This window comes from Bubalus bubalis, chromosome 18 (assembly GCF_019923935.1).
Source record: "Bubalus bubalis isolate 160015118507 breed Murrah chromosome 18, NDDB_SH_1, whole genome shotgun sequence".
NCBI lineage: Eukaryota > Metazoa > Chordata > Mammalia > Artiodactyla > Bovidae > Bubalus > Bubalus bubalis.
The window spans coordinates 34,393,185-34,412,786 of NC_059174.1; the positions used below are offsets into that span (position 1 = coordinate 34,393,185).

The 19,602-nt window shown below is 57.1% G+C and overlaps 3 protein-coding genes across 22 annotated transcripts; 1 reads left to right on the forward strand and 2 right to left on the reverse strand.

Annotated features, from left to right (window-relative positions):
• The first annotated feature begins 8 nt into the window (after positions 1–8).
• NOL3 (nucleolar protein 3) lies at positions 9–4,049 on the forward strand. Of its 3 annotated transcripts, XM_025268824.2 has the most exons (5): positions 9–602; positions 685–953; positions 3,042–3,344; positions 3,496–3,813; positions 3,910–4,049. In XM_025268824.2, exons 3-5 carry the CDS (start codon positions 3,050–3,052, stop codon positions 3,915–3,917), a joined length of 621 nt encoding a protein of 206 aa, XP_025124609.1. In that variant the 5' UTR covers positions 9–602; positions 685–953; positions 3,042–3,049; the 3' UTR covers positions 3,918–4,049. The 3 variants fall into 3 exon arrangements, with proteins under 3 accessions (XP_025124609.1, XP_006072135.1, XP_044787984.1); XM_006072073.3 differs by lacking the exon at positions 685–953; XM_044932049.1 differs by lacking the exons at positions 9–602; positions 685–953 and adding an exon at positions 981–2,328.
• Positions 4,050–4,405: 356 nt separating this feature from the next.
• On the reverse strand, positions 4,406–12,305 carry KIAA0895L (KIAA0895 like). Of its 5 annotated transcripts, XM_025268822.2 has the most exons (8): positions 12,167–12,305; positions 9,273–9,352; positions 8,727–8,801; positions 8,501–8,644; positions 8,086–8,218; positions 6,888–7,193; positions 6,686–6,783; positions 4,406–5,682 (listed from the first exon to the last, which is right to left on the reverse strand). In XM_025268822.2, exons 2-8 carry the CDS (start codon positions 9,294–9,296, stop codon positions 5,518–5,520), a joined length of 945 nt encoding a protein of 314 aa, XP_025124607.1. In that variant the 5' UTR covers positions 9,297–9,352; positions 12,167–12,305; the 3' UTR covers positions 4,406–5,517. The 5 variants fall into 5 exon arrangements, with proteins under 5 accessions (XP_025124607.1, XP_006072125.2, XP_044787979.1 ...); XM_006072063.3 differs by having other exon boundaries at positions 8,727–9,352; XM_044932044.1 differs by lacking the exon at positions 9,273–9,352 and having other exon boundaries at positions 12,167–12,253.
• A 296-nt stretch (positions 12,306–12,601) lies between these two features.
• Positions 12,602–18,196, reverse strand: EXOC3L1 (exocyst complex component 3 like 1). 14 transcript variants are annotated; one of them, XM_006072061.3, is made up of 15 exons: positions 18,179–18,193; positions 17,910–17,999; positions 17,698–17,754; positions 17,328–17,488; positions 17,027–17,246; positions 15,544–16,156; positions 15,347–15,464; positions 15,085–15,210; positions 14,885–14,985; positions 14,583–14,693; positions 13,698–13,827; positions 13,454–13,576; positions 13,206–13,361; positions 12,990–13,114; positions 12,690–12,916 (listed from the first exon to the last, which is right to left on the reverse strand). In XM_006072061.3, exons 3-15 carry the CDS (start codon positions 17,741–17,743, stop codon positions 12,727–12,729), a joined length of 2,220 nt encoding a protein of 739 aa, XP_006072123.3. In that variant the 5' UTR covers positions 17,744–17,754; positions 17,910–17,999; positions 18,179–18,193; the 3' UTR covers positions 12,690–12,726. The 14 variants fall into 14 exon arrangements, 12 of the variants coding, with proteins under 12 accessions (XP_006072119.3, XP_006072118.3, XP_025124592.2 ...); XM_006072057.3 differs by having other exon boundaries at positions 12,602–13,114; XM_006072056.3 differs by having other exon boundaries at positions 12,602–13,114; positions 17,328–17,503.
• Between the last annotated feature and the right edge of the window lie 1,406 nt (positions 18,197–19,602).

Genomic DNA, 19,602 nt, shown 5'->3' on the forward strand with positions numbered 1-19,602 from the left:
AGGCCGAGCTCTCCTGCTTAGGCCCCATCCTCCGGGTGCGAATCCAGGGCTGGCGCATGGCCACTATGACCTCCGGGAATCGGGGGCTTTTAGGGGTCACACCCAGAACCGCAGTGCACCCGCTCTGTGATCTTGAGTAAACTGGTCTCCTTCTCTGAGCCTTCTCTGTGCAGGCAAAGAGAATGGGTGTAAAACGCATGGGAATTGCTGGGGTACTTGGGTCCGCGGGCTTAACGGTCCCCACCCTGACTCCTCCGGCGCGCCCGGGGGGATGAGGGAAAACGCAGCCAGGCGGTACTCGACCTCTGCGGTCGGCCTCCCAGCGTCCCGAGAAGAACGGCCCCCTTTCCCCACCCCCTCCCGGTTCCCGGCAGCCCTGGCCGCCCCGCCCCCGCCGCAGCTGCTGCTCATATCCCCACCCTGCCTGGCCCTTTCTGCCTCGTCATCTCCTGCCCTGCTGAGGCTCGACCTGTGAGTGGGGCCGCCAGGAGCGCAGGGACCGGGAGCCCCACCGAACTCCTCCCCCTCCGGCTGGGGGAGGGAAGAGAAACTGAGTTTGGGCGAAATCCGCGCCCGATCACCACCAGCAGCAGTGCGCGAAGGTCTGTGAGCCCCGCCCCTCTCCTCCCCTCTCCTCCCTTCCCCTCCCTTCCGCAGGACTCTTACCTCTGGGGCTGGGTGTAGGAATGGATGTTGAGTTCGCAGGTGCGCGACGTCTTCGGCGGTGGCCCACCACCTTCGCTCCTTAGCCAAAGAACGCGCAGGGAGCGAGGTGGGGAGGGCGGCAGAGACCCCTGACCACGCGTGCTAACTGGAGCCGCCAGGTCCTCTGGGAAGAATCTGGGCTGTGACCATTGAAGGACATAATTTCGATATTCTGAGCATTAAATCTCAGAGGATCCAGACTAGCTGGGGTCTCTGCTCTCCAGACAGGACAAAAGGCAGGACTTGAGGTAACTAGAGGAGGAAGCTAACATGAAAATAATTTGGGGAGGAGGGAGAAAAAAGGAGGGGCCAACCTATTATGTCCCCTCCCTCTCTGCACCTGTACACAGTGGGTTCTGCCCTCCCTCCCTTCCTGCACTTTTGACTGGGGGGACAGAGTTTGGAAACCTCAAGTAAGAGGGCAGAGGATCCATGGTACACAGTCCAGTGATGTCAGCCTAGTCAGGGTGTATGATGTTCACTGTGATACAGAGGAGAAGGAACGAATCTGCCTCTGGGACACTCCGGCATTGGGGTAAACGAGGGGACATTTGAGTCTTGAAAGATGGGTCCATCTTTCATGGGAGGAAGAAAGGGGATTCCAGGCCCAGGGAAGAGTGTCTACAAAGTTTGGGAAGTGCTGGTACTGAATGGTTGAGGGAAGTGGGGGAAAGCCTGCTATCTAGGGGCTGGGAATTGAACAGATAGTCGGGATTCTCTCTGGGGGTCCCACGAGGGTTAGGGGACAGGTTGTTATGGTTGGCATTCAGCTTGGCCAGACACCTCGTAGTTCAGGCTGGAGCAAGTCAGACTCCAGTTCTGCCACTTGGTCTCTCTGAGCCTGTCTCCTCATCTGTAAAATGGGCACAATAATCCTACCCTAGAGAGTTGTCAAAGTCACTGTTCTGTAGGGTGATGGACAGGAGTGAGAGGTGCTGGGAGAGACTGTTACAGGAGATGAGGGGTGGAGGGAGATGCCGATTCTCTCTGAGATGTCAGGGGAGGAGCAGCATTTGTCACAGATGGGACATGAAGGGAAAGGGAAGGGCAAAGGGTCTCTGCTCATGGCCTGAGGGAAGGGCTGACACCTCAGTATGGCTAGGAGGGGTGCAATGACTAGGGAGGCATAGCATGACACCAGGCAGTGAGAGAGATGGGGGTTAAGACCAAATCCTCTCTCCCAGACCTAGAGCCAAGTAAGGAGGTAAAGGAGGGACCCCAAAGAGAGGATGAAATCCTTGGACAAAGCCAAGGCCAAGGGAGATGGACTGAGAAAGGGAGTGGCCCAGGGCCTGACCTAATTGCCCCTTAATGCCAAGGACCTTGCTGCCTGGGTCAGGTGACCCAAGAGGAGATGGGCCATTGTCCTTGGCTGTTGATAAGTGAACAAAGCAGATTAATTTCTGCCCAAGGCCTGCTGTTGGGGTGGTGACAGCCTCTCAAAATGGGAGGATCCACCGAGGAAAACGGTGAACGTTTGACATTTGCTGGTAGCTTTTGTGAGTTGAGTCCTGGATACTTCAAGATGATGGCTGTGAATCATTCCCAGGGCAGCAGGGAGACAGTTTGGTCTCAGGTGATGTCAGAAGATCTTGGTCAGAGCTAAGACTCAAGAGGACTCAGGTATCTCTACTCAGGTATTAGGGAACCAGAAGAGGCCAGGAAACCACATTGGGGTTCCAACATGGTGGTATCAGTGAGGGGGTGCAGAGGCAGGGGCCTGCCCTGGAAGGATGGACCTCAGGGTCAGGATAAGGGTCTGGACTTCCTCCAGTAGATGAGAGGAGCAGGAAGACGCTCAGCACTGGGATCTGGGAGGGGAGATATGGAGCTTTACAGGGTCTAGGCTGGAAGTGAAAGACTAGACTCAGTGGTGAAGTTGACAGAAGTATTCGGCAGATAGACTGGAAAGGAACTTGATTGCAAGCTGGGTGTGGTTTATCAGGACCAGCTGTACCTTGGGGAAGCAGGTTAGGAAAGAGAAGTTAGGTTGGATAAACTAGGTCTGAATCTATCGCGGTGTCTAAGGTGGCAGGGGCTCAGGAGGAAGGACCTGCTTGGGGAGAGCAGTCAGAGTAGATGAGGGTCCTGGGGTAGCTAGGGGAGGAGAGGAGTGCCACAGTTAACATTTACCGACCGAAGGTGAAGCCCGAGGCAGAGATAAAATAGAAAAGGTCAGGGAGGCAGGATCGGTGCTGCGCTGCGGGGCTGATAGACCCCAGAGATCCAGGTGAACTTAGACCCCAGCCACGGATGTTCACTGGGGCCCCGGGAGAGAGGTCAGAAGCAGGGGAGCTCCGGCCCCCACTACCTCTCGCCCCTTACCTCCGATGCAGCCCCTACCATGGGCAACACCCAGGAAAGACCATCAGAGACGATCGACCGCGAGCGGAAACGCCTGGTAGAGACGCTGCAGGCGGACTCGGGGCTGCTGCTGGACGCGCTGCTGGCACGGGGCGTGCTCACCGGGCCCGAGTACGAGGCGTTAGACGCGCTGCCTGACGCCGAACGCAGGGTGCGCCGCCTGTTGCTGCTGGTGCAGAGCAAGGGCGAGGCTGCCTGCCAGGAGCTGCTGAGCTGCGCCCAGCGAACTGTGCGGGCGCCGGACCCCACCTGGGACTGGCAGCACGTGGGGACCGGTGAGAGCCCGCGGGGGAGGCGGACCCTAGGTCAGAGGAGGGGGCGTGGCATGGGGGGCATCGATCTATGGTCTTCCCCAAAGACTTGAACATGTGCAGAGGAAACCACCGAGGATAAACTGAGCCTGAGACACTCCTACCTCCGCCGTAGGCTACCGGGAACGAAGCTATGACCCTCCATGCCCAGGCCACTGGACTCCCGGGGCTGCTGACTCAGGAACCACGTGCCCCTGGCTGCCCAGAACTCCAGAATCCGACGAGGCCCGGGGTCCTGAGGACTCCGAGGCAGCACAATCCGGAACCCTCGAAGAAGCTGAGCCAGAGCTGGAAGCCGAGACCTCTGAAGGGGCTGAACCGGAGTTGGACCCCCAAATGGATCCGGAACCGGAGCCAGAGGCGGAACCAGAGCCAGAGGCGGAGCCAGAGCCAGAGCCGGAGCCTGACTTCGAGGCTGGAGATGAGTCTGAAGGTGTGAGGCTGCCCAAATCTGGCGGGAGGGCATGGCCTGGGAGGTGGAGGAGGCGGGGCTCCACCTGAACGACCAGGCCCCCTCCATTATTTCTAGATTCCTGAAAGCCATAGCACCGACAGGCCGCTCTTCATCCTAGCAACATGTGATCTGGGATCCTGCCAAAGTGGGGTCAGACGCCACCAATGTTCCATCTAGCCCAGTACCACTGAAAGTGAATAAATTCTGGAGGGTCAGCCTGGACTCTGATTGTGGCTCTTTGCCCAGGAACGAGGGTGTGGATGTGTGCCTCTAAGTCCCAAAGTCTTTGGGCAGCCCTGTGCCCATGGCACAGTCCTCAGCCCATTTCTGTCCTCAACAGTACAAGCTGTACCCCTGGAGACCCCAGACCCAGGTCCCCAGTGGGACAAGGGCCAGATTCTTGGGCCCTGCTCCATGGCCCTTTTATCCTCATGAACCATTTGGGGACATGTGTCATCACCAGCCCCACCCCAGAAAGGCCCTAGTACTGGCACAAAGGGCCAGGAAAGGAGCTTGGGAAGGGAGATTAAGGGAAAGAGGAAGTGATCGTGAGTAGATGAAGCTGACACACTTCATTATAATTGTTTTAATTGACTTTTCTCAGGACTGGGAGCTCAGTGAGGATTCTGACCAGTTAACTGGTACACAGAAGGTGCTCTACACATATTCAATGACTAAAGGAATAAGGACTTTCCAGCTGTGTTTCCAAGTTTTCGAATGGAAAAACTAAGGCCAAAGGTGGGAGCGGGGCTGGGTCAACCTCACACAGCTGAGTCTGAGGTGAAACCAGAAGCAACAATCATCTTGGCACCTCTCCTGGTTGAGGAGAGGCTCAGAACTTGGAACCACTGGGGGCCTGCCCCTCAGGCTTGATTGTGGATGCTGCCAGCCTATGCCAACCTCTGTCAGAGACCAGCTGCGAGGGTGTGAGCAAAGACAGGGACAGCAGAGGCCAGTGCAGAGGTTGAGGGCAAGGCCAGGGGAGCTCTCGGCTTGACTCACAAGGCCTGTGTATGTGTGAGGGAGGGCGGGGCTAGGAACAGTCAGTGCCTTCCAGAGGAGCCCTATTCCCTCCATCGAACTTTCAGAAGCCCAGGACACACTGCACACAAATAGGGAAAACACACGACGACAATGGGAGAGGCAAAATGCTGGAAAGCACAGCCCAGCCCAGCTGGGTCTCTACTACCAGGATCCCTGCTCCTTGAGTCTGTGTGAAAGCCAGGATGGCAGGCTCAGGCAGTCACCCCAGGAGAAGGGAGATCCCCACCAGGACCCAGTGAGAGGTAGACAGCGTGAAAGCTGAAGGAGCACCAAGGGGCCAGGTGGGGGGACAAAAAGACTGGAGTGGAGTACGCATACACCCAAAGCCATCTCATGCAAGAACAAGTTTCTACTCCCAACCCCTCCCCCCAATGCCCATCCATGCTCAGCTTCCCTCCTGCCCTCAGGCTCTTCCTCGGCTCAACAGACAGCTGGAGATAGGAGGGAAGACTTAGTCTGCCTGACATGCTGCTGTTGGCCCTCGGGGTCCAGGGAGGCTAGCACAAATTCTCCGCTGTTGCCGCTCCTCCCTCCTGAAATGATTCTGCCCTCCCCAGGCCCCAAGAAACACCCAGGCTGTGGAAGCACAGAGCAGCCAGCTTCGTGTTCTGGGGGCCGATCCGGAGCCCTCAACCAGTATCAGTCAGGCAGCAGGCGGCCCAGCTCTGCCTCATCCAGCCGGTTGGTGGTCATGATGTGTTCCAACTGCTGCCGGTAGCGTGCTAAGTCCTGCATGAAGTGGGGCACCCGGGTGTTGTCCAGTACCCCGTGGGGCCGGAGGTGATCCACATCCTCATAGGAAACCTGCAGGGAGAAAGCTGGGCCTCAGTGCAGGGTCCCCTGGTTTTCAGGCAGCTGGTCCCAGCTCTCTTCCAATGGCCCATAGCCCTTTGCTCCCAGAACCTCTCCCACTCCCCTTTTGATTCACTCCCAACGTTCTGTACCCTGTGGCTCCATCCTGGGTGTTTGCTCTTTCTCTCAAAACCTTCTTCTAACATCTATGTGCTACAACCCCACTCCTGTATCCAGTCCAGCTTCCCCCCTTCATCTCCAAATCTGGGTATCCAACTGCCTTCTGAACACCTTTCCCTGGATACCAGGTGCCTTAGACGCCTCATAGCCAGCCTTCCTGGGTGCCAGCTTATGCAGCCCGACCCTTGTCAGAGCCCCTAGGTCAGATTCCAGGGTGGGGACTTAGAATATGTCACCCTTCCACTCAGAGTGGCCACTGAGTTGAAAAGATTCCACTCTGAAGATCTCTCCAGCTTGCCCCTTCTTCTCCAACAGCATGGCCACTGCGGGGTTATGCCAGACCACCATCAATGCTGCAGAAGAGATGAGAAAGGCCTCCTCCTCTTCCCCTTGCACTCCCCTCCTTAGGCCTCTCTTCCCATATGATACACAGAGCCTTCTAAAGCCAACATCTGTGCCACCCTTTGCTTGAAGTTCCTTGGATTCCCCACTGCTTTGGATGAAGTTCAACTTCCTCAGCTTGGCACAGATACCCAGTGCCAAGGGCTTGATCCCTGGCTGTTTCTCCAGCCTGCTTCTGCAGGCCTTCCTGACTGCTTTCCTGGCCTGGAATGCTCACTTCCTTTGCAGTGTCTACACAAACACCTGTGGGCTGGAAAAAGCACCTATACTGGCTGCTGGACTGTCAAGTCATCTCCTGTGCTCACTCCACCCACGCTCCCACCACGAGAGGCCTGGCACCCGGTCCTCAGTGGAGTTCCAACCAGAGGCTCAGGGAATACAGCAGTGAGGGGGAGAGCTGGCTGGGACCTCTGAAGGCCCTATGACCCCTCACCTTGCCCAGCGAGGTCAGCAGCGGGAAGTCGATGGTCTGGCGATGCCGCAGAATGCGCAGGATGCCATCCAGGTATACCTGGTCCTTGCTGAAGCAGCCTGTGGGCAAGGAGGGCCATGAGCCCTAGGTCCAAAGCCCCACCCTCACCCTCCCACCCCAGATCAAGGCACTCCCCCGCCAACCCGCCGGGACTGGTGCCCACCGGGCAGCGAGGTGTCAGTCTGGCCGCGCTTGGCGCGCACGCAGTATTCCCAGCGCACATCGGCATCCTGCACGTAGCGCGCCAGGTCCTGGAAGAGCTGACGAAAGGACATGCGCGCTGCACGATGTATCGTATAGTAGAGCAGCGCTGCGCGCCACAGGAAGGGCTGCTTGCGGAACAGCACGCTGTGCAGGCTGGCCAGGCCCTCCTCCGTGGGGTTTGCTGGCCGCAGCCCGTACTGCTGCCGGCCCTCGGCGCTGTGCCACGGCTGCCGCGCGTTGTTCACGCCCCGAAGGTAGTGGGTACCTGCGGGGAGAGCAAAGAAGAGGCTGGGCTGGGCATCCAGGGGGTCTTCCTGCCTGGCCCTATCCAGGCCCTGCTCTGCCCGTCTGGACCTCTAGCTGGTGACTCACATAGCTTTATGCCCCTAAAATCAGGCTCTCACACAAGCCTCTCCACCCCACACCCATACTCACCCAACGCATCATCAAGACCATCTTCAGGTGAACTCACACCCAAGGACCCAGAGGCTCACACACATGAATCCTCCCCCATCCGTCTAGGACTATACACACACAACTCTCCCAAACTCACACTGCTTCGCCCCCCACGCTCCGCAGCCCCCTAGAGAGGCCAGGAACTCACACACCACCCGGTCCCCACACCCTTGCATGCCCATTTCATGCTAACATACTCAGCAAAAACCACCTTTTGCCCAGAGCAACATGATTCTTGACGAGGAGTGACAGATATGAAAGAACAGTAATTCGTGTCCTATGCCTGCCTTTCCAGCCTGGCCAGTCCCCTCCTAAATCCAGCTGTGTCTTCAGCCATTTCCCTTCCCAGAATCTGAACTTGCATCCACCATGGAAGGCCTGTACTGTTGGCTAGACTAGTGGGGCCCTTAGGGTTCTCCCTCTGGCCTGTCCGGGCCTCAGCAGTCTTGCCCCACGGACAAGGGAAATCAGAGAGGAAGCTGAGGGAGGAAAAGATACCCAAAAGAAACAGGAAATAAGGGTGAGCCCAAAGAGTGGGCTGGCATGTTCTGGCGTACCTCTGTGAGCCAGAGGGAGAAGGTGGCTGCTGGTGAAGGGAAGGGGGAAAATGAGAGGGGGTGGAATTACTGGGGCCCCTCACTGCCCTGCCGCCATGTCCCAGCCCCCTCTCATCCCAGCCCACCCACCTACCACACCCTGACCTATCTCGTGCCGCAGCATGCCCTCCAACCAGTACTGGCGGGCTCCAGTCAGGTTGATGGCCAACGTTGGTCGGCTGTTCTCCACCATCATCACTGCCTGGGACAGCAGGTCCTCACTCAGCTGCACCACTACCTGCGGGTGGCAGAGACACACATCATGGCCACCAACCCCGGGGGCCAGTGGGGAGGTGGACCTGCTGGTGCCACAGGGGAGCCAGGCCGGACACTTGGCCACGACACCTACCCTGCCCCATCTCCGCTTGGAGCCAGCTCCCACCTGACTGGGGCAGGGATAGGAGCAGAGCTGGCCTGAGGTCACTAGCTCCACCAGAACGGAGCTGGGCCTGGCACTACCCACTGGGCAGTCTGATTGGAAGCGGGTGGAAAAGGGGCATCACTGGCAGCGTGAGCTCACCTCACCGACGCAGCCTTCCTTCTGCATGTATCTGCGCACAATGGACCAGATCTGGCACTTGGTCAGCAGCTGGCCCCCCGTTGCAGCCTCGAAGTGTTCATAGGTCCCAAACTTCTCCAGGACAGCCTCGATGATGCCAACTGCCTGCACAGAGGGCCGCAGCAGCAGGTCAAGCTGGACCGCTCAGGTGGTCCAGGCTGGGGTGAGGCGGGCAGTCTGCACTGACCTGATGAATGAACTGTCCAGAGGCCTCACAGTATTTCTCCAGCACAGCCATGGGCATGGGTTCCTGGTACTCGAACTGTGGGTTATAGGTGTAATGGGACTGGAAGAACTTGTCCCGCTCGCGGTCCATATTGGTTGGCCGCAGAGCCACCAGCATGCAGGGGCTCTTGCTGGCACCGCGGCCTGCCTCCTTTCGAGCCTTAGCGATGTGAGGCAGGGAGGCCGCGGGCCGCAGGGTGCCCCCACCTGGGTCCCGTCCCCGTCCAGGCGGGGCCCGACTCTGGGTGCTGCCCCCCCGCCGGCCAGTACTGTTCACGGTGTAGGTGCTCTCGCTGCGCCGCATGTGTCCACGGCGGCCCAAGTGCAGCTCTGAGAAGGGCTGCCTCTCCACCCGGGGCCGCAGGGCCGAGGGGACGGACAAAGCCAGGGGCAGGGCCAGGGACTGAGGCCAGGGGAACAGCGCTGCCCCATCTCGGTCTGAGGGCCCCGGCCTATGGGCCAAGGAGGAGGGGCTGGCTGGCGGACTTGGGGGTGCCTGCTCATACACCTGAGCACCTGAGTCCAGCACCATTCTGTCCTGGAGGGCACATCCGGCCGGGTCACTCCAGCTCCCCACACCGTCGACTTCTGGAGACACAGGAAGGATGTGGAGGCCAGCAATGAGTGGGTATGGCCTGAGGGCTAGCAGGCCCTATGCCACCTCACCTCCCCCCTAGTTAGTCCATTCCCTGGACTGGGGGAAAGCAGGAGGAAGTCTCATACATCCACATAGATGGTGGTTCCTCAAATCCCCTTAGCTCATGAGCTTCTGATTGTAAGGCTTAAGCCCCCCACTCATGATTCTGTGCTCAGCGCCCACCCAGACTGGGAATTTGGTACAGTGTAGCCTCAGCTGCCAGGATGAAAGGTGAGGGGGTCTCACTACCTTCTATCTGCCTTCTACCTCTGGCATTTTCTCAGTCTCACTCCACCCCTCCCACCCAGCTGCATCCACCTCCTCCAGCCCATTGGGCCTACCTGCCCCTTGCTTATGCTAGTCCCTCCACCTGGAATGCTCTCTCCCTTCTGGGCCATCTGTTCAAATCTAAATTAGAACCAGCTCTTTGTAAGCAGAGGGAAAGTTCAGCCAATCCAAGCCAATCCCTGGGTGTCTCCTATCAAAGCCATCTTGCTGGTGGTCATCCAAGGCCAGTGTTAGGACAGTTACCCCAACTCTGTACCAGGGCTCAGTCCAACCCAGTCTCTCCCCAGAGACTGACCAAAGGCTCCATCCTCTGAACTCTCCTGTCTGCTCAGGGACATAATTCCAGCATCTCTCCTTTTTCCTACACCTCCTACATCATCAGTCTCTTCCATTCTGCCGGATTCTTCCCATCAGTTTAAACACGTGCTGTTATTTCTCCATCTTAAAAAACAAAACCCTCACTTGACCCCATAGTCTTCTAGCTTCACTGCATCTCCCTCCAGCTGCTTCTCAGGGTAACACAACACTCCAAGTCATCTATACTCAGTCTCTATCTAGTTCCTTCTTTCCTGTTCTGTCTTAAATTTCACTTCAAGTAGGGGCTTCTGGCCCCTGCTCTCTATCAAAACTGACCTGACCAAGGTCACCAATGATCTTCATGTTGATCAGTAGAACTTGACAAAGTTAATGACTTCATCTCAGCTTGGCCACATCTTCCACTTGGTTCCCAAATACACTGGGACATAATTCTCCCATCTCACTAGCTGCTTGTTCTTGTCTTCCTTGCTGGTCATCCCTATCTTTCTGACCTCTTAACACCATAATGTGGAGATACTGCTTTGGGAAAGATCCCTGCTGTTCTCCTAACTTGCTACAAGTAATAAATCCTTCCTTACCAGCCCCTCCCCTGGAAAAAAAAAAAAAAGACTCTAATGTCCAGGACTTGAAAACTTCTCTTCTCCATTTATGCTCTCTCCCTGGGTGATCTCACCCACTCTCATGGTTTTAAATATGTCAGCCCAAACTTCTTCCATAAACTTCAGATTAGTGTTCTGTGTGTGTAAGTTGCTCAGCTGTATCCAACTCTTTGCAACCCTATGAACTGTAGCCCACCAGGCTCCTATGTCCATGGAATTCTCCAGGCAAGAATACTGGATACGGAGTGGGTTGCCATTCCCTTCACCAGGGATTTTCCCAACCCAGGTCTCCTGCATTGCAGGCAGATTCTTTACCATCTGAAACACAGGGAAGCCCCTCAAACTGTGTTGTCAGTTCTCAATTCAACATGTTTACTTGAATGTATAACAGGCATCTCAAACTGAAAATGTCCCTGTCTGGAACGCTTTCCCCCTCATATAACAGCAGGGGTCACTCTCACTTTCCTCAGATTTCTGTACAAATATCTTGTTAGAAAAGCCTTCCCGACACACCCTCTATAAGACAGTAAACCTCCTCTAAACCCTCTCCACCAGAACCTCACCTTTTCCACAATATTGTGCTCCAATGCAGTCATCACCATCTGAAGTACAGTATATGTGATTATTATGTTTTTTCCTTCTAAGTGTTCACAGCTGTGTCCCCAGAACAGTTGTTCAGTAAAGGAATGAAACCGAGAGCCCTTGTCCCTCTCAGAACTGGAATCATTCCTTCCCTGCACTTGGCTTCCCCAGCTAGTTCTGATCCCCTCCCCCTCCTCCCAGCATTCTGCCTAGTGACAAGCTGCTGGATGATTTCGGGACTCAGGCTTCCTTCCCCTCAACTAACCATACACTTTTCTGGATTCCTCACTGCTCTCTAGGCCTCTTACTTGTACCAATCCTCTTTATCTCCCCTTCTTTCATTTGACCTACCTCTTTGGAATTACCAGGATACGCTTGTTTCTTTCATGTCTCAGGTCCTTTTGCCAAGAATGCCCTCCCAATGTCTCCCTGTAACAAACTCCTAACCATTCTTCAGTACTCGGTTTGGGCCTCACTTCCTCCGGGAAGCCTTCCCAGCGTCATAGAGACTCCCAGTGCCCAAGCGGCTTGTTTACCACCCTAGGCTGTCATTGTTGGAGCCCAGGTCCGTGTCCCCCCACATCATCCCCTGAACTCCCTGAGGGCAGGGACGGGTCTCATTCACCCCCATGACCAAAGTACCCAGCACTAGATGCAGAATGAATGAATGATGGTTGTGGGAGGAGCCCAGGCTGAAGGCGGAGTCTGGTGATATATAAGCGGGTGTGGTCTGCGCCAATAAGAAACTCCGAGAGAAGATAACATTGAAGAGGAGCCAATGGGTACTAGGAAAGAGAGGAGGGGAGTGACCTACAGCCAATAAGTGGCGGGGGCTGGGGCAAAGGGCATGCCCAATGGAGGGCGGGGCCAGTGGACAATGGAGCGGGGTTCCCAGGTAGATGAGGAGGGGTCGACCGGTCGAACGCCTTTTCGGCCTCGTGGGGGTGGGGGGATTACATCCGCGTGCCGCGCCCCCACCTGTTCAATCCTCTTCTCGCCGCCGCTGTTCCCGCTCCGCAACACAGGCCGCCGGCTGCCCAGCCCGCGGGAGCCGACGCTGGTGACGCACGGGCTCGGGCGCGCGCACGCTCAGACGAAAGAGCGCGGATTCGCGTCAATCTCTGCTGCCGCAAGAGCACGAGGACAAGGCTTGGGGTGGGGCCAGGCAGAGCAGGGGGGAGGTGTCCGCCATCGGGTCACGCCCCTGGGTGGGGTGTTGCCTTAAGCCCGCCCCCTTTGCCTCAGTTGACTGACTTCTGGCGTAGGAGACGCTAGCTCTCTGCGGGTGCGCGCACACATAAGAGTGTAGTCCGCACACTGTGGAAGCCCAGGTACTTGGGAAAGCAGCCCACATACAGGTCTCGTACCGGGATAGGTGGGGCGCAGCCATATATCAGAACTGGAACCAGGATATCTTAGGTGTGTCACTGCACTTGGACCCCCTGCCCTTCGTGGGCACTTTTATTTCATCCACCCTTCGCCAACACGTACAATTCAGGCGTACGGGGACGTGACTTTATTCTGCGGGCAGTCAGGGGTCAGGCACAGGACCCTGAGGGGAAGCAGGAGGCCAGCGAGGGTGCAGGTGTTGGCACGAGGCTGAAAAGTGCTCGGCGACCAGCTTGGGGCGAGGGCTGCGGGCCGGCCCGCAGAGAGCTGAGTGCGGCCAGGCGCTGCTCTCGGGACACGTCTCCGCGCAGGTCCAGGAGGGCGGAGACATGATCCTCGCTGTGGAGTTACGGGTGCGTTAGCCCCGCCCAGCCGCTCCTGGGTCTCCTCCCTTCCCGGCCCGTCTTCGCACCTCACGTCGGGAAACTGTTGCCTCAAGCCTGCCACCTCGAGGCCAAGTAGCGTAGGGTCGCGGAGGTTCAGCAGCTCCTTCAATGCAAGCAGCACTGGCGCACACTGAACGCTCTCCTCCAGGCCCTGAGCACGCAGGGGTTGGTCTTTCTCCAGTCCTCGACCCCTATCGAATCACTAAGACTCCCGCCCATCCTCTCGCCCAGCGAATTCTCACCAAACCGAGGAAAAGCTCCTGAAGCTGGGCCGCATCGTGCTGCATGCGCTCGGCCGCCTGGGTCCTCTCGTCAGCACCGCTGCAGACTAGGCGGCCTTGCATCAGCGCACTTAAGTACTGCAGCACCACCGTACGCTCCGCCTCGACCAGCAACAGCTGTAGGGATCGCAATCAAATGGGTCCAGGATGTTTTTCCCATGGGCACTTTGACACCGCCCCCCGCCCTCAGCCTTTCCCCGCAGATGCACCTGGACCGCGGGATTCCGCACGTGCTGAAAGTTCTGGCAGAATCGCGCCGTCCGCTTGCACACGTCATCCAGCAGCTCTGGGCTTGAGAGCCAGCGACGCGAGGGCAGAGCCGCGAATAGGGGCTGGGAACGGAGTTCAGAGACGTAGCTGGAGCGACGATTCAGACCCAGTATTCCCCGGCAGAGGCCACCGTGCATACGCTGTATCTCCTCCTCCCAACCCCATCTCCCCCTGAAGCCTCACCTGTAGCTCCGCCAGCAGCGCCTCCAACACCAGGCGACAGATCCTCTTCTGCAACTTGTCCAGCTCTGCCTCCACCGGAGCCAAGACTCCGGGAACCACCCATTTGGGCTGCAGGACGGATACGGAGGAGCTGGACCGACCAAAAGGACGGCTTCAGGACCAAGGCCAAGGCCCGAGAGGCCCTCTCTTGTCTAGCCACTCGGGCGCCACCTAGTGGCACAAGTGTGTCGCCTGAGGTGACAAGAAGGGCGGCTCCCTGCACTTCTGAAAGGGTGGACACAGCTGAGGCTGAAGTGGTGGGCTCAGCGAGTTAGAAGGCACACATGCGACCTGGACCTGCCTCTAATTCGCGGTATGATCTTGAACAAGTTATGTCTTTCAGTTTGTTTCGGTAAGAGGAGAGAGTTAATCCCAGTCAGGAGGGAGTCAAAATCATTAACTTGTTTGTCCTCTCTTGCCCACACCCCAGGGAACATAAGACCCTAGAGGAAGGGAATATTTTTGTTATATTCACAGAGGTAACACTAGACGTTACCTGGCACAGAATAGGGCCTTGATAAATATTTGTTGAATGAATGAATAATTGACACTCTGTGCCAGGTACTGTGGTAGGTACTTTTTTTTTTTTGGTAGGTACTTTATATCTGTAATCTCACCTGAGTCTCAGAAGGTCCACCCATATACTATTGACGACAGAAGCAAAATTCAGAGAGATTAGATAACTGGCCCAAGGTCACACAGCTAGTAATTAGGAGAACTAGGATTGGAACCCCAGGGTTACGTGAGTCTAAAATTCCTAAAGGCCCAGTGTAGGCTAGATCCATACCGAATAGATGTTCAGTCAGGGGTTAGTGAAGGTGGCATTCTGTGGGCACATCCTGGTACCTGAGTGCTAACTGGTGGTTGAGGGTGGCCAGTAGGTAGGGCACGTAATGAGGGACCACTGCTTCCCCCCTGAGATGGTCTCGGGAGAATCGGATCAGAGCATCAGTGAAGCTGCAAAGAGCAGAGGTGGCTCCGGTACCTGCTGTCACTCTGGTACAACCCCAGTCCTTAGTACTCTGGCCCCACCTCCAAGATACCCAAGGCCCTGTCTTGAAGGAGTACTTTCCCATGGGTGTGTCTGATCACTCAGAACCCCTTAGGGCTGCCCAGGAGCAGGGCCAGGAGTTGGGAGTGGGTCAGACCTCCTCAGGAAGGCGCTCAGTTCTGACAGTGCCATGCCATGCACCCGCTGCTCCAGTGACACACTGACTATTCTGGTCACACGAATGTTCTCCTCCAGGATCTACAGGCAGGGACGGGCAGCCATTAGCGGGGTCCTGGTCCTGCCCTCCTTCCCTTTCCCTGTGAGGGCTGCCCCCAGGTCTTGCCACTTTTCACCCACCTGCAGCACGATGGCTGGCAATGGCGAGTGGTAGAAGCCAGACAGGTCTGTGTCGGGTCCCTGCTCTCGGCCCCACTCGACTACCTCCCCATCCAGTGCCTTCTGCAGCCACTGGGCCACCTTTGCCTGGGGAAAGGGGGCAAGGTGCAGCAGGATGTAGCAGGGCACTGACCCTGCTAGAGATGGGTAGATGCACGACTCCACAGATACAGGCCCACGGGTGGCGGCAGAACTGCTCTGAACCTGGGCTCCAACTACTCACCTGGACTTTGGCCACAAATGTTGCCTCCAACTGCTCAATGTTTTCCAGGGTCAGGAGGGGCTCCAGATCAGACACGTCAGCCTCAGGCCCCAACTCCAGGCTCCCCATCATTTCTGGCCTGGAGGTGGGTGGCACAGTGTTACACGGAGCCCCCAGCCTTTGATGTCCCCATGCCCTACTGCCCCAGAGACACTGACCCCTGGTACACATGCAGCACCCAGTGCAGCAGGGTGAAGGTGTCGGCTTCTTCCAACTCAGGCCCTTCCAGGAGTTGCTGCAGGCAGCGCCGCAGGCCACCATGCAGGGTGTGGGCCCACAACTGGACAACTTTGTAGTGTGGTGGGCAGCAGGGTGCTACCAGAGCCTCAGCCATGGCCAACTCGGCTGGCAGAGCCACCCGCAGAGCCTCCAGCCACTTTGCTAGTTCCCCAGGCCCAGGCTGCAGAGATGTCCCGAAGTGGACCCGCTCCAAGCCCTGCTGTAGTGCACGCAGACAGCGCTGCCGCCAGTCCCGAGGAGCCTGCTCCAGGGAGGTGGTGCACCCAGCATCCACCTCGGCCACACGCACAGCAGCCACCAGCAAGGCTGGGTTCTCCCGGGCCAGCTGCCCTGCAGCCCCTGCGGCCGCCTCCACAGCCTGGCCCAGAGCCTCAGCCAGAGGGCCCAGCCCCTCGAAGACTGGCAACTCCAGGCCCCCAAGAGGTGTGCATGTCTCCTCTTGCAGCTGCTCCAGTTCCCGAAGGCTTACATAGGCCTCCAAGAGCCGCTGGGCATCAATCAGGGTCTGTGTGTGGGCCACTGCAGCTGGCACTAATCAGAGAGAAGAGACAGCCTTGAGTCTAAACCTTTCCACCTGTGCAGTGGGTACAGCAGTGGATGTTGACGCCCTGGGGCTGGGGTGATGTGTAAAAGATTTAATAATCAGTACAGTAGAGCACTGGCCAGCCTGAAAAGACCCAGGGAAGGGCCTATATGGTGGTTAGGGTGTAAACCCTTGAGCTGATGAAACAGGAGGAAGGGAGGGACTTGGGGGAGGGAGTCATGCCAGTGGCTCTTTGACCACCCTGTTAGGGAAATAGTTCAGTATATAACAGCCAAGTTGGGCAGAGCCACAGGTGTCAGTCCTGACTCAGACATCCCATGCTTGTACTGCACTTAGTTGCTCAGTCATGTCCGACTCTTTGTGACCCCATGGACTGTAGCCCACCAGGCTCCTCTGTTCAGTGGGATTCTCCAGGCAAGAATACTGGAGTGGGTTGCCATGCCCTCCTCCAGGGGATCTTCCCAACCCAGGGATTGAACCCAGGTCTCCCTCGTTGCAGGTAGATTCTTTACTACTGAGCCACCTGGGAAGCCCAAGAGTACTGGAGTGGGTAGCCTATCCCTTTTCCAGGGGATCTTCCCGACCTAGGAATAAAACCAGGGACTCCTGCATTGCAAGTGGATTCTTTACCAGCTAAGCTACCAGGGAAGCCCTCGCACACTTGGGAACCCCAGAATGAGCTAACAGGCACCATGCTTCATACGTCATCTGAAGCCTGTATTACTCTCTGGGAGGTCCCCGATGTGTCCCTCCATGCAATTTCCCACTGGTGTCCCAGCCCCTTGATCAGCGACAAGCCCCTTGGTGCTTGTCAACCGGCTGGCAGAGGACTGAGGCCGAGGGCCAGGCACACTCACCAGCTCGCAGCCGGGGCAACAGCTGAGACAGGGCCTGCAGTTGTTTGTGTTCCACAACCTGCTCCCGCAGGGGTTCTAGGGTCTGTGCAGCCTCAGCCATATCCCGGAGCAGCCCACGGGCCTGGCCCAGGGCCTTGCGGGCTCCCTGTACGGCCTCGAGGGCCTGGGCCAGCTGCCACACCCCGGTCTTCACACCCTCCAGGTATGACTGCACCACTGACTGTGGGAGGGAGGCAGGCAGTGAGGCCTTGCCAGCCCTGCAGCTTGCCCCCAGCACTCCTCCCTCCTGCCCGATGCCCACCTTGATGCGCGCCTCCAGAGAACAGGTCCGCTGCACCTCACGGTTCCGGTACTGGCCCAGCCTGGCCAGCTGCTCTGGCCGGTAGAAGATGCCCGAGGCCCACTTGAGTGCTGCACCCCGGGCCAGCTGCTCCGCCCTTTCCTGCTCCGACCACTCCAGCCCTGGGCAGGAAGAGCCTGGGCAGCTGCATCAATTGGGCTAGGCCTGCAGGAAGTGGCTGCCGAATCTGCTCCCCTTCCTACCCCTTGGCCTGTCCCCCAGGGCAGTCCATTCCTCTCCCCGCCCTACAGAGCTCCAGTCAGACCCCAACTCACCATCCCCATCTTTCTTGCCACCATCCCTCCCTTGGCCCACCCAGAAGGGCTCATACCAGTGGGGAGTGCAGGCTGCGTTTTGTCCCTGGCTGCCGAGTCCATGGCTGGAGGAGCTGGAGCGGAGTGAGGGCAAAGGTCCGGGTTAGAGCAGGCAAAGTGGGCGCTCCTCTGAGCTACTGTGTTCATCTAGGCCCCTCTGAGAAGGAGAAGGTTCTGGTTCCCTCAGGAAATGAGGGAGGTGGGAAAGATGGGGAGGCACCTGAGATACCTTCGTCGATGAGGTTTCCCGGTTTTGCCCCCCAGATGGAAGTGGGGCAGGGTAGACAGGGGCCTCCGCTGGGCACTGCTCCTCTCTGAGCTGCAGAGGACAGTGTGGTATGGAGCTCACCAGGCTTGACCAGGCGTCCAGTGCTCCCTCCTCCACAAAGAGCCTTGGCCTTGAGGAGGGCCCTCTCCCCCGGCCGTCTCGGCAGAGATGGATACTCCCTCCACTGGCTCGAGGCCCACACCTCAGCCTGCCACAGCAGAATTCCTCACCCCAAGGAAGCCTCTGTCCCACCTCCCTCCTCAGGAGTCCCCTCCTCCCTCCAGGTCCCGCCCTCTCCAAGGCCACATGCAGAAAGGAAGGAAGCTGAGTCTCTGGTCCTTTATTCCCAACAGGAAAGAGCATCTGCACCGAGGGACAGAGTGGGGAGGGCTGGGCGCCACTTCCTTGGGGGAAGTGGGGGTGTCGTCCCTGTGATCAATGAGTCTGGAGCAGCCTAGGCAGGACCTCCTATGCTCAGGGCACAGATAAGAACTAGATGGCCCCAACCTGGCTGGAGAGGAAGGTGTGCTGATACGGATGCAGGCAACATCACAGTGTGAAAACTGTGTTGACAGGCCCTTAGAGGCAGGTATGCCTCTGCAGAGGAGCAAGAGACCATAGGCTGTTGTGAAGAGGGTGTGTGGCGGGAGATGGCAGAGAGGGGTGGAAGGGCTATGAAAGCTCGTCTGTCTTGGAGATAAAAGGAGCCATGGAAGGGACTGCTGCTGCTGCTTAGCTGCTTCAGTTGTGTCTCTCTGTGACTCTATGGACTGTAGCCTGCCAGGCTCCTCTGACCGTGGGATTCTCTAGGCCAGAATACTGGAATGGGTTGCCATGCCCTCCTCCAATGGAACTGACTACTAGGTAGTAGTGATGCAGTGGACACTGACTACCACCCAAATCCACCCTTCAGGACAAAGACACTCATTCCTCTAGCCCGAAATGTAGGCTAATGAGGTCTCAGATCTGAGTCTCTTGGTCAGTATTAGGGTTAAAAGGCCAGGTAGGCCTTGGAAGGAGTACCCCAGTTTCAGTGCTCCTAGAAGGACAGAGGCCTCCATTTTTAACTTCCTCACAGTTTAATTCTCTTCTCTGCCCTGTTTGGCCTGTATTACTTCCTTACAAGTGTGGCTTCTCAGTAAACTTCCTGCCGGCACATCTTTCTCAAAGACTGTTTTCCAAAGAACTTGACCTAAAATAAACTATAATAAATGACAGTGTTAAAAATAACAAAATGATACTAGCAAACACATAATCCTTCCACATGACAGAAACTGCTCTAAGGGCTTTACATATATTTACACATATGGGAGGGATTGGGGGCAGGAGGAGAAGGGGATGACAGAGAATGAGATGGCTGGATGGCATCACTGACTCGATGGATGTGAGTCTGAGTGAACTCCAGGAGTTGGTGATGGACAGGGAGGCCTGGCAAGCTGCGATTCATGGGGTCGCAGAGTCGGACACGACTGAGTGACTGAACTGAACTGAAATATGTTTGCATTGGTTGAAAAGTGGTTTTAATCCCATGGCTTCTAAGCACTGTAGTGTGGACACAAGAGAAAGGTGAAGGTGGATCAGGGGAAGAAAGTGGGGATGCAGACAGGCGGATAAGCTAGATAAAGCACTAGGTAGTGCTTGCTGTTTGGCAGGA

What these genes read in the sequence shown, in the direction of transcription:
- NOL3 (XM_025268824.2), top strand. Translation starts at nt 3,050, where the DNA reads ATGGGCAACACCCAGGAAAGACCATCAGAGACGATCGACCGCGAGCGG. An exon ending in CTGGCAGCACGTGGGGACCG is followed by an intron (nt 3,345 to 3,495) that starts GTGAGAGCCCGC and finishes CCTCCGCCGTAG; the next exon opens with GCTACCGGGAACGAAGCTAT.
- KIAA0895L (XM_006072063.3), bottom strand. Translation starts at nt 9,296, where the DNA reads ATGGTGCTGGACTCAGGTGCTCAGGTGTATGAGCAGGCACCCCCAAGT. An exon ending in CATGCTGCGGCACGAGATAG is followed by an intron (nt 7,194 to 8,085) that starts GTCAGGGTGTGG and finishes CTCTCCCCGCAG; the next exon opens with GTACCCACTACCTTCGGGGC. An exon ending in GACTGACACCTCGCTGCCCG is followed by an intron (nt 6,784 to 6,887) that starts GTGGGCACCAGT and finishes CCTTGCCCACAG; the next exon opens with GCTGCTTCAGCAAGGACCAG.
- EXOC3L1 (XM_025268810.2), bottom strand. Translation starts at nt 17,827, where the DNA reads ATGAACACAGTAGCTCAGAGGAGCGCCCACTTTGCCTGCTCTAACCCG. An exon ending in CATTTGTGGCCAAAGTCCAG is followed by an intron (nt 15,211 to 15,346) that starts GTGAGTAGTTGG and finishes CCCTTTCCCCAG; the next exon opens with GCAAAGGTGGCCCAGTGGCT. An exon ending in CGCTGCTGGCGGAGCTACAG is followed by an intron (nt 13,577 to 13,697) that starts GTGAGGCTTCAG and finishes CTCCGTTCCCAG; the next exon opens with CCCCTATTCGCGGCTCTGCC.